This window comes from Ptychodera flava, chromosome 15 (assembly GCF_041260155.1).
Source record: "Ptychodera flava strain L36383 chromosome 15, AS_Pfla_20210202, whole genome shotgun sequence".
Lineage (NCBI taxonomy): Eukaryota > Metazoa > Hemichordata > Enteropneusta > Ptychoderidae > Ptychodera > Ptychodera flava.
The window spans coordinates 32,279,974-32,293,351 of record NC_091942.1 but is presented as its reverse complement, the minus strand read 5'-3'; the positions used below and the strand labels follow the sequence as shown (position 1 = coordinate 32,293,351).

Genomic DNA, 13,378 nt, shown 5'->3' with positions numbered 1-13,378 from the left:
TTGGCGATCAAATTAATACTCACGATGTGACATGTACGAACCTTTACAAAACGAGGAAATTTCTGGCCAAATCGACCCACTCTGCGTCGTATTTCGCCAAATTCAGACGTCACAACAACGTGTTGGCGGTCAACTACATCGGAAGTCCCATTCAAAATGCCGTGCCCGCGAAAACCCGACAAAGTGTAGGGCGCCACCAGCGGCAGTACTAAAAATATTTGTAATGCGGAAGTAAGAATTTGCCGCGATCAAAAAAAAAAAAAATTCCAAATACGCCAAAGTAGAAGCGGCGATTCCGATGAACAATTTATTTTTTCTTCCTGGCCTAAGGAAATTTTCCTTGTGCTCTTTTCAAGTGAAATGTAGAATTTCTAAAGTGTATTGATCTCAATTGTACGGTGGCCACCTCTGGTTCAAATATTCTGCTGATGTCATGAGAAAACTGAAAGTTGCCTACAACAATGCCGCCCGTATATTTTTGGGTTATGAGAGACGAAGTAGTGCCAGCTCCATGTTTGTCACAAATGGGCTGTGCAACTTTGATGCTCTTCTTAGAAAACAAATGTATGGTTTTATAGTACGTTTATCACGCAGTGGAAATACAAGTGTACGTCAAGTTTATGATTGCATGTATTTCTGATCTCCGCAAAATGTGGATAAAATCACTTTTCCAGTGAGCGGTTGTGGTGTTTTTTTGGGTTTTTTTGCATGATAATGCACCACTAAAATCACTTCTTCAGTGTGTATTATGATATTTATTTATCTGTACCTTAATTCATTACTGTACTGAGATTTCTATGGACATATTTAGTCCGAAATAAAGTGAAATAATAATAATAACAATCTTCCTGTCAGCACAGTTGTGTAAAATACATTGTTGTTGTTGACATTTGAATTCTAGTCCGGACTAGAATCCACTTGTCAACGATAACATAATTACAGTTTACTCAACAGACTGAGTTGATCAAGCTGAATACTGATTATGCTTTGGGGAGTGGAAAAAGAAACTGCAGTTGACATGAAAAGCCAATATTGTGGAAAAATCGTAGAAAGTTACAGCTACTGTCCTTTTGATTGTCACTGTAGATTAGCAATCATTGAAACTCAAATTAGCAATAACTTCAATAGATAAATTTTCTGCAGACATCATGGAATCCTATTCAATACCTGAACCAGATTAAACCTACTTTACAATTTAAATATTTACTTCTGTGATACACACACACACAACTGGAAAAAATCATTTAAGTTTGATTTATTTCACAAATTTTATCAACAACTCTGAAAAAAAACCCAAAACAAAACAAAAACAAGTTGCAAGGTGATTGTGCTTACATCATACACATACTGAGTTCAAAATTTTTACATTCTTGATGAAGTCCAACAGTTGCAATTTTTAAATTGAATTGTGTTTTGGTCAATTTCTTGTGTAAAGTGAAATAATTGTGTGTAACATGGTAAATATCAACATCTCTTTGTAAATGCAATGATAGCTGCCAGTAAATTAACAAACACCACACACTTCTGAGATGACACATTTCATTTCACTAAGTATTTTGAGAGGTTATTGGGTATGAAGTATTTAAAATTCACGGAATCTTAAAATTTGAGACAGATACACAAACTAGTATGAAAACATATAACAAAAGTAAAAACATAAAAATACATGGATTAAAGTATCCAAAGTTTGCTCAGTCCAATACAAAAATACACAGCATAAAATCATTGTGACATAACATTTCAGACTTCTGAGTTCAAATATTTTCAACAAGCAGCAAATTTTCCAATCACAGACTGCCTTCTTATAAATTTCACACATTTTTTGTCAAACTTAAAAAAGAGGACCATACCAGGGACTTTCAAAATAATCTACTCACCAGGGTCAAAACAAGCAACATAAAAATTTACCCTAAATTTGTTTACAATGGCAATGTTCAACAAAATGTAATCAAAATTTGCCAATATGGTTCACATAATCTACTCACAAGCTTAATATTTTTCATTTCTGAGTTTTAGAATTGTTTCAACGTTTTCATGAATTTTTCAAAATTTGACAATATTCTACACCTCAGATTCCCACACACACAATTAAGATGTAAAATGGTAGCTTTCAGACTCTTGACAATATTCATTATGAGTTGTTCTTGACACCAACGAGGTCAAAGGTCACACCCAAAAATTCATGCCATCGCAAAATGCCATAAACTTTGCATCCCTCCCGTCATTTTCACATTACTCAGAATAAACTGTTGCCAGTATAAAACAATAGAACATTCCGTGTGAGACATGCACACTGGATGGAGAGTGCGTGGTAGATGATTTGCGTTCCAGACATACCTGCACTGATAAGAGTGTATACCTTCGATGATATGATTTTTCAAGTTTAATCATAATGCTGTCAGTATCAACAATTGTCTGCCATATTGGATTGTTTTACAGCAGTACACCGTGCATTGAGTAAACACAGTTATTACATTTTCACGAAAGGCACACAGAGCTTCCTTTGTGACTTCCCTAGCAGGTGCATTTGCTGTTAACCAAGCAACATGGAGAGATCCCCAGTATTTGCAAAGCTGAGTGGTATATTCTGCACGCACACTATCACGACAGCTGCATATTTGTGACACATTGTTTTCTGAAGGAAAATCAATATCCCTCAGGTGACTTCTGCCTTCCTGGCTACCGTGGAATTTATTTGTATATTTTCTGCTACTGATTCAAGACCTTTGTAACTTTGAAATGAACACATGGATAGTTGAAATTCACTCTAAATATAAGATCCGAAATATTGCTTACCCACGTCTAGTATAGAAACTCTATGAACACAACAATGGGAACCTAAAAAACACCAAAAGAAGTACCATTCTCTGGTCTCCGTTGACAACCAAACACTGGACGGAATGTGATAAGATTGCTTCTTGTTCAACAAACGATGGCAGTTCATAAAATTCAGATAACAGCACAAAAATATGTACACACACACTAGTAAAACCAAAAAAATAACGCTGGGCAATTTTCCTTATTTGAGAGAGAAAAATACAAATTTAAATGTAATTTTTCTTAATTTCGTATGTCACTTCTAAAATATCACAGCATATGGAAAATTGAGCATGTTCAAAATGTTCACCAGCTGTGTCAAACTGATTCATTCTACCGGCATGTCCCAAACAGTAAATGTCCGTAAATTGGGGTGTAAATGTTTGAATTTTGTGAAGAAAAAATTGGGTTCATGCACAATATAGTGTTGCCAAACAAATAAAGAAATGAATTTGTAAAGAAGATAGGCAGATAAACAGGATGAAATCAGGGTACTTCTAAATATTTATGCCCACACTTTTTTTATCATTGATATTTTTTTGAGTAAGTCCACTATTTAGATTTTTCCATCTTCTTTTGTCTCAATTTGTGTAATATCATACAGAGTTGAACTGAATTTTTTTTTTGAGTTGTTATCAACTTTTTTGTTAATATTTGTTTATGTGCGTCCTAAGCCGTACGCCAGGGAGTTAGCCACTGTGCTGGTCTGTTGTTTAACCATTGTGTCTTTTCGTCTGTGGAAGTCATTTGCTGCTGACTCATAGCTGGATTGGGATGATCCTCCAAATGTAGGATGTTCTTCTAGTGACTTTTGCTGAAAAAGGAAAAGGGAAAAAAATCATAAATTTTGTTGGCTGTTCCAGAAAGATCTTATTTTAAACTGTTTCACTTTCCTCGGTTTGAGATTTCACATACAGGTTTTTCATCATCATGCAATTGAGTAGAGGAATATTTACACAATTTAGACATTTGTATCACCGGATAGCCTCAAGTTAGAATGTCACATCCCTGTATGCAATGGATTCACCCATCTATGCCATGGGTAACTCGGGTGTTATTGTGTTGCCGGTGGCAAATCATATCGGAGAATGGAGCACTGGGACAGATATTCAGACTCAAATTTTTACAATTCTTTTCTTATCTGCTACTTGCATGGGTTCACTTTTAAAGCGTTTTGAGTGATAAAAATTTTTCACTATCATAGTTTTTCAAAAATCAAAAATTTTATTTTCCCCATAGAGGTAGCATGGGGAATTTTGAATTTAAGATCTTGGTAAATGTTGGCTTATTTGTTCCTCTGGGACCAATTTTTGCATGGTGACCCCTGAATTGTACGCAGTTTTTCTAAATTTTTCATATATGAATTATCGCATTCCTGTTAAAAGTATATGAACACAAACGCTATCATAGAGTTTGCTTTCCAGTGCTTGTGCTCATACTTCTTATAGGTAGGAAGTAGGAGTATGTGTCTGAGTGTCTGTCTGTCTGTCTGTCTATGTGTGCGTATGCACAGGGACGTTAGATTACCTCTTTTGAAGTAGTAGTAACACTGAAAATTCATTTAATAAAAATTTAATAAAGAAACATGTAGCCTTCAGTTTATTCACCATGAACCATGAAAATGACATTGGAGTTGCCTGGCATCAAATCATCAGTGAGGGATTTATGTCATCAAGTCTTTGATAATGGCCATTGATAAAAAAGTATTCAAATGATACACTGTTTCCTATCAACCAATTCATCATTTCTCACTATAGTTACCGTAATCATGATAAACCCATTGTCAATAAACTTGAACATAATGAGATCTTGAGTTTGCAACATCAAGTCTTTGATAATGGCCTATGACAAATGAGAATAAAAATGCCACACTGTATCCAAACCGACCGATTTATTGTTCTCACTATGGTTACCCAGATCACGATAAAAACCATTGTCAATAAACTTGAACGTAATGATATCAAGAGTTTTCAAAGTCTGTTTGCTGTGTGTCTGATTTACTGGTGATGTCTGGAAAAATTGTTCAGGTACTAGGTGTGAAATAACACGCACAGTCACGGCCCAGGCTTGTTGAAGTTAAATCAATGGAGTTATGGTCATTGCTATTGTAAAGGCATCATCGGACGTTATCAGTCCTCTTTCAATTTCAAGTTTATCGTCAGGCTGGCTGTCTGCCAGCCAGAAACATACGCTGTGTCCCCAAATTATTCAAACGTGAATATGAAAAATAAATGTATTTGTTCATCCCCATGGTTTTTTAATAAAATTGTTTACAACATTGGTTAAAATTAACACCAAGGAATCAACAGTCTTGTGCCAGTCAGAGGTATGTTTTCCCTAGCTGTGGGTCCATAGCTGTGGTGTTTTCAGACGGGATTCCTGCCTTTTACGGGCTGGTTTTGACTTTTACGATGGTGGCGGGGTTAAAATCGTAAAAGTCAAAACCAGCCCGTAAAAGGCAGGAATCCCGTCTGAATTACCACAACTATGGACCCACAGCTATGTTGTCCTCAGCATATAATACGCATAGCAAAGTTTGAGTCGTGCACTAACACACACTACACAGTTCATGCTTGCAAGTATTGCAATTGAGAACATGCGTTTTTGGTTCTCCACAACAATTCCCTTTCTTAATCGCTAATATTTACTCTATTTCCATCTATATTTGTATTTACAGGCGGAGACCAGAATAGAACAGAAGACAATTGTTATTACATGGTCAAAAAATAGCTTGCAGGGGAAGGCCGGCCTCTTCAAACAAGCAAGACAGAGAAAACTTTCCCTGAGGACATTTCGGATGAATAACCTTTTATTAGCGATGGCTGTGTGCAATTTCACTTTGGCATATGTCCCCTCCATCAAACAATACATGTGATCTATTGTTCCTTCGGACATATCACGGGTAACAAACTTATTCGGAGAAGTACCTCACTTTTTCATTGAAAATGGAAACATACCCAATCGTCTGCAAATTTACACTCTTTGACAGGAAATTTAGCTAAACTTACCAGTTTGTATCCCATATTTGCTATTTGGCTTTGGACGTCAAATTTCCAGTTCTGTGAGGAAAAGAGTGTGAAGAAAGAATTAACACGAGTGTATTTGCTGTACGGTGATTTTCAATGCTGATGTACCGTGCACTGGATCCAGAAAGCAATAAACATTGATAAGCTCCGAGTGTAACAGTTCACTGCCCTGAATAAGCTTTAGTAATCCTTAACATATAGAGTTACCGAGCGCCAAAAGAGTCATTTAAGTATGGTTTTGGCGGTTTGTTTTTAATTTTGAAATTGTCACGCGAACAAACCAGCTCTGGATGACAGAGGAATTTTTCAATTGCGCGTAACTCCGCGTATCCGCAATTTCCCTGGTAACGAATATACAAAAAACCGTTCTGCATTAAACTTGCATGAGCGGGCCTTTGTGAAAGCTTTCAACGAGGGAATTCACAATACGACGTAAATAATTACAGCTCTCGCAAAACTGTGAAATATTAATGTACAGTGGACCGGTGGTGTTGTTTAAAAATTCATTGGAGTGGTTGTCAGGCAAGCTGACCGGAATACCGTTCGGACGACACGGCTGCCGGTTGACGCTTTGGATGTCTGTATCTGGGCAGCTGGGCCTGCCATGCCAGTATTGCTTGTCAGACTCGATTCAACATCGATAGCGCTTCTTGTCTTACACGCAGTGAGATCAATTAATTGCAACTTGACTCGCCGATCGGTTGCTACCCAGAATACAGTTACAAATGTATGTAGCACAGTTAACTTTTCATCATCATAATTATCAGTTAATGAAAGTCATCATAAAAAACTTAATTTCTTAATCGGTTGATAATATGTAGCCTAATCTAATAAAGCAATTATAGAAAATAATTGAGTTGGGAAGTGGCTGTTTGGAAAGTCAATAGCCCTCTCTCAATCAATGAGTTACAGTGTTAAGCTTATTGCTTCGTGACATGTTTTCTTTGTCCGCTTACACTATTCTTTTATTTCATTGAATTGTTATTGAACAATCTTTGAACTCTTCCATGTAGCGCATGGCGAACTTTAATTTGCTGTAATGGGAATCAACGGAAGCGAGCAATTAACCATTAGGTGGTTTGAGTTCAACCTGCACGCTCTAGATCTGATGACTCTCCGGAGATCACCAGTGTACATTAAAACTTCAATCACTTTAAAACGTGGGGAGTGCATTGACACCCACACACATGTAACTGTTGGCAGGAAAGTTCGTAAAGTTCTTGACTCATTAAAAAATACAAAATTTCAATTTTAATATCGACAAGAATTAGAACGGAGAAGGCGTTCGACCGTTCGCGTACATATGAACTGCCTGCACGTTGCTGGAGGCGAGGCTAGCGGTCAGAGTCCCTATGGGAACGTAAAATATCTGAATAACTTGCGTCGTGACAATACAATGCAGAGTGGCTCACCTCGTATGGATTTATATCCCTCTGTTGTCTTCGTTCCATATTCCATTCTGTGACCAGCTGCCATTGCTCTGGGACCCTGGCATCGCCGTTAAGGTGTATGGGCGTCAACCCAACCATACTGCTGGCACAGGAACCCCCGGGGTCTGGGCTTCCACCGCCAGCCCCACCACCAAGTCCAGCCATAGTTCTGTAGTCTTGCCGCGCCGGCCGGTCGGCGTACCACGAGCCAACGTCTGCTGAGTTGTGGCAAGTGTACCTCAAACTGAGTACAGTCGGGTCCCAAATAGGCCAAATTCAGCGGCAGCCTCGGCAATCACGGACAACCTCGAAAGGCAACCGCCGACACCCTGCCAACGAATAACGCAATGTCTCCCTGCACTCTTACAGGTGGTCGACTGGACGACGCTCGCAATACGTTGTTATGGTGATGTCCCTGCCTTAAGCGGGGCGTGAGACGAAAATTTGCATAACAATGCCGCCCTTTCCACTGTACAAAACAACTGTCTGAAGTGATTAAAAACGGGCGTTATAACGAAACTTGTACTTTTGTAGTTGAATATGTGAGTTATTCGAAAATACGAAAGGATATTTGGCTCTTTGAAATACATCGAAGCACCAATAATAAGTCGACTGCCCGGGCAAAAAATTGTTCGGTACAGTGGACTTGGGTTGTAAAAGGGCCCGGCGATCGAAATTTGAACGGTGGATGACGAAATGTTTGAACTGTCAGTGTTTTTATGAGATTATATACATCGTGCGAACCAACTTCGAGTTCGATTTAATCATAAAATTAATGAAAATAATGATGAGTTTTCCGATAACTCAACCAACGAACATTAATCGAAAAGCTGGCCACTAAAAATTTTAAAAACTACAGCATCGTATGGTATGTGTGTATTCGTGTGAGTGTTTTTGCGTGTGCATACACAGGCGACCTAGACACTATTAATAAGCTTATTATTGAGTTTTTCTTCACTGTTTTCTCTATCTCTTCCTCTCCTTTTCTTCACCACAGCCCCTCTATGGATATAGGGACTGTGTCTTCATGCTCTGACTGATCGGAGTAAATAAAATAAACGGTTATATAACCTAACCTAGCCTCTTGACTTTTTATTCATTTTACACCCCATTACAAGGACGTTTATCTATACACAACTTGTAATTAATTAGTCAATACAACTAATTATGCTAATCCGTGGACTTATCAAGGGTTGGGTCAACATTGGAAAGATAGAGATGTAAATGAAAAAGGAGTTTTAGCACAGGGCGTGGCAGGAATTATTAGTGTAGAAAATATGAATATGATCAATAAATGTCTTGTATTAAACTATTTTCCTTACGGAAAGGGCTGAAAATCGTCTACTACCTTATGAGCTGCTAACGAGGTATTTGGTCAGGGCAATAAACCCCCGCGTCAGTGATCGGCAGAACAAATTAATGAAGGGGATTAGGGAGGGCAATTAACAGATATAGACTGTTTTCTTTGAAATACTATACAGAGATAGCCAGCGTAAAGTAATAGGCACACACTAGACACAGGTAAGGCTTGTATAAGGAAAAATAGTTTAATACAAGACATTTATTGATCATATTCATATTTTCTACACTAATAATTCCTGCCACGCCCTGTGGTTTTAGTAACCTTTCCTATCTTTCGCGATGTTGACCAACCCATAAAATCCCTGATAAGTCCACGGATTAGCATAATTAGTTGTGTTGACTAATTAATTACAAGATGTGTGTATATGAGAGATAAGCGTCCTTTTAATGGGGTGTAAAATAAATAAAGAGTCAAGAGGCTAGGTTAGGCTAAATAGTCATTTATTTTATATACTACGATCAGTCAGAGCATGAAGAAAAGGAGAGGAACTGCATGAAGAAAAGGAGAGGAACTGATAGAGAAAACTGAGAAAAACTCAATAATAAGCTTATTAATAGTGTCTGGGTCGCCTGTGGTGCATATTGAATATATGTAAATTTTACTTTCCAGGAGGATGAAGTGATTGCGAAACTACTTATCAATATTGCAACATTGTAACACATGTACAGCCAAGACTATTACATCGAATATGTTACAGCTTGTAGGGGGCGACGTCAAAAGTTCAATGTAGGATAAAAAACTTAATTCCCTTAGTTTCTCCCCAAACCCCCCACCACCTTAGAAACTTAATTGACTTATATTGAACCTGTTGCCAGGCTCTTTCTATGTAAAGCAAAGCTAAGGATCAGTCAATTTAGGGGTGAAATAAAGTAATGCATCATTAAGGCCCCACTAGCTGTAACTCTTTTAATTTGTTGACCTCAAATTATCTACCTATTCTCTCCTTTCTGAAATCTACCCTCTGAAGAGATATGAACTTTTACTGCATTAGGAAACCATTCCTTTCAGAAACATTTCACATGTAAATTAAAATTTTAACGGTCATTTTGATTTCCTGACATTTTCAAAAATTGGTAATATTAAAATGTCATAGTAGAAAACATTCACCCTTGTGCATTACAATTTGGACTATGCTGTGCAATTTATATGAAGATTTCAGTGCAGATATGCATAGTATCAAGGTTTTAGCTTTTCTGCATGGGGCTATGATTTAATGTTTGGGCGAACATTTAATCGCAGTGTAATCTTTATCTTGTTCAAAATTGCATATATAGCCCCGGCAGGTAGTTATAAGTGTGTACACAGACCTAAATGACTACATTGCCACCAACTTATTTTAGTTTGAAAGTAAAATCATAAAAATAATGCTAAAAGATAAAGCTAGTGGGGCTTAAGATTGGGAACAAACTTTGTGTTTCATCAAATGTAAATACAACATACTAACAACAAACTTGAAGTTTATCAATAATGAAGAACAAGAACAACAACAATAAAGTCCAGGTTTCTCCTTCCAGAGGTATAAAAACTATCTCAACTGTCCTGGTGGTTGTAACAACTCAGTTCACACTACTCAATTCAGGCGGACTACACGTGCACCAGAAATGTAGCAAAATACAATTATAAATTCCGAGTGCAACCATATAGACAGTAGAGAAACTACCGTCTATGATGCAACAGAGGCCAACAGCCTGCATTGTTTACACTAACTAGGCCAGGTGCAGCTAGCTCTGCACCATGTTAAAACAACTCCCTCCACTGGCTTCAACACGAAAGTGTGCATTTCTGCTCTATTTTTTCAAAATATTCATTCCCCTGGCAATTTTTACCTTAAATCGATTTGTAGGATAGTAACTTTTTTAGGTCAACCCCCCCCCCACCCCCAAACTAAAAGAATTAAGTTTTTTATCCTTCATTGAACTTTTGACGTCGCCCCTAGGCCTATTCAAATTTACAAATTAAAAAATGCATTTATTTCCTGTCGCGAGTCCCCTTGGGAACGGATTGGTAGGTCAATCTGGGACAAATACCGGGTCGACAGGATTGGAATATAGTAATTATTGGAGCATTACACATGCATTAGGCCGAACCACAACTTTTTTGCTTTTGACAAGATTTCATCAGTCTACAACAATGACTGTTAATTTTTATTAACTTCGGTATGTATCCCTGACAATTCCAGACTTTTGTGATCTGCCAACAACGACAGTATCGGTTCCGTCACCGTTACTCTACACCACCGTGGTTCAGTATTCATTTGATATGAGTTCATAACCTTTTGACCTCTGGCGATGTTTTTTCGTTTTTGCTTCCTTCAATTTTATTCATTTCCCAAAAAGGGCAAACCTTCTGACAGGTCCGAAATAAAAGAATGACAAAAAAATGACAACAGCACGAGAAAAGAAGTGAAGGGGGGGGGGGCAGTGAAACTAATTAAATGAAAACGTGTTGATATAAAACTGTACAAGGAAAAGAAAGTATAAATATGAGAATAAAGAACGGTTTTCATTAACAACAGATTCACACCTGATTAATTTGACTGAGTACGATAAAAGAGGTTTTTGAGTAAATATAATTCTTGTTAGCTTTTCAAGCTCACTGGTCCGTGTTACTCCTTATTTACACAAGAGAGAGTTCAGTTCACGTTGACAGACAACATTTCACAGTTTACCGTTATGTGGATCGATCAACCGAACATCGCCAGAGTACAATGTCTGAGGTCCGTGACGTAAATGCTTATAATAGTGCATTGTGATGTAAAGAAAACACACACACACACAATGATATTCGTACTAAATCTCGCAAGAATACATACTTTACTGATTCTTTCTTCTTAATTATTAAGCCTTGTGGCTCCTCCTGAACCGCTGAACCTAATTAAAACACGGGTTCTGAGACAAGCGAAGATGTTTGACCTTTTGTCACACCTTACTTTGAAAAAATAAGATGACAGCGGAAATTAATCCATCAAAATCACCAATATCTCAACTAATCATGCATTCCAGTAAGAGTTTACGGAAACTCCACTTTATTGTCACCGCAAGCTAATAATAATGTTGTATCTGAACACGGAGGTATTGTATGTAAATGTAATTCACACACTTAGAGAATGGTTTTAATTTTTAATTTTTGCGTAAAAATCTACGTGGATTGCCAAATAAATGACATTAAAAATATTGATGAATCATTGTAAGGATGGGTAATTATTTTCGAAAAAGCACATGCCAATGGTATATCTTTTTGTTTAATGATTTACAGTATGAGTGGATTAGGAGCAGGAAAGGCGCAGTTTACAGTACTAAACCTAATTTGATCGGATTTCTGTTCGTTTTTATCAGACATGGTTGACAGCGGTATCTGATTAAAGCTCTCCTGTTACGTGACCACAAAGATTAAAGAATGGATTAACATTTTAGTAAGAGATTATTTATGAGAATAATGTTATTAGAAGTGCGGCATAACGTTCAATGTTCTCGACCTTTTCGGCCTATAGGCTCTGGCGGGGAAGTTGTTGATGTGAAAAGGGTATGGAACGACCATGTCTCGGGAAGCAAAGAGTGAACAATTTGGGCAGGGTTGATTTGTCTTGATTGAAACTTTCAGCAAATACATTTTAGAAAATGGGTATCAAGAGACAGATTGTTACACAACTTCGTCAAATTCTGAAGCGAGAATTTTTCCGATAAAGGATCAACATAAACGAATAATTATGAGAAAAATTAATGGTGCAGAAATGTTAATTGTTTAACAAATATTGATCAAAAGAGCAATATTTGTTTCAGTTGGTATGTTGATTTAATCCTGGCGAGACATTAATGTGACAGTTCAGTTAATTATCATTGGGAAGACTCTGAAAACAATTTAACATGGTCAGCCTCAGTGTAAATATTCGGAATGTACACAAAGTTGTAACGGTTAGTAATCATGACATTATTGCGGTTTGAATAAACAACTTATTTAGGCTAAGGCACGAGGGAGTTTGGGAATGTCTTCTTACGGACAACAACGGACGAGCAGAAACATGAATATTATATTTATGGATGAAGATAAATTGGCAATATACCACGGTATTCGTTTTAATTTCAATTGCTGACTTCGTATAGGAATATATCCGGATAATTCGGACTTCGAAAAATTCCATAGTGGGCTAAAGTTGAAACGATGTGGTTTTTTTGTGTTTATAGTGGGTTTCAATTCGGTGACACAACTTTGTGTGTGAGACAGACACATTGTATGTACAATGTAAACGAGTATCATTACATATTTCAAAATCACCGAGTCATTGATCAGTTACAGTAAACCAATAACGGGCAACTTGTCTGTACCTGTAGCTCAGTGTACAATTGATTCGGTTGATTACACTTGATCTACAATGGTTTAGTAACAATTACAGCTGAAAGTTGGATGTTTTCTCAGCTAAAACTCAAAGTTGCAGTACTGAATTGAAACCCACTGTTCTTGACTCTCGCGATTCTGCGTTCTGGCTATCGACACGATGATCGTGTCGGTAAAGTGCGAAAAGGCACCCCAGCGACACGATCATGATAACTTGCGATTAAATGCAAATTTTACACTTATGTCACCATCTTGCTTTATCAAATGGTCTCAAGTGTACGGCTTTCGTGTTGAAATAAAGTTTCCTCGCGTGACAAAAAGTGTGTTCTCCTTATTTAGCCTTAGGCCCATGTGTTCAATTGACAATTGAATTGCTAACATCGCTTGCCAAAATCCAATCGCCGTTTCAT

General features: G+C 37.4%; 1 protein-coding gene across 1 annotated transcript; it reads right to left on the bottom strand.

Annotated features, from left to right (window-relative positions):
* Window positions 1-1,239: 1,239 nt before the first annotated feature.
* Window positions 1,240-7,656, bottom strand: LOC139151912 (uncharacterized). Its single transcript, XM_070724954.1, has 3 exons — window positions 7,256-7,656; window positions 5,826-5,876; window positions 1,240-3,631 (listed from the first exon to the last, which is right to left on the bottom strand). Exons 1-3 carry the CDS (start codon window positions 7,436-7,438, stop codon window positions 3,476-3,478), a joined length of 390 nt encoding a protein of 129 aa, XP_070581055.1. The 5' UTR covers window positions 7,439-7,656; the 3' UTR covers window positions 1,240-3,475.
* Between the last annotated feature and the right edge of the window lie 5,722 nt (window positions 7,657-13,378).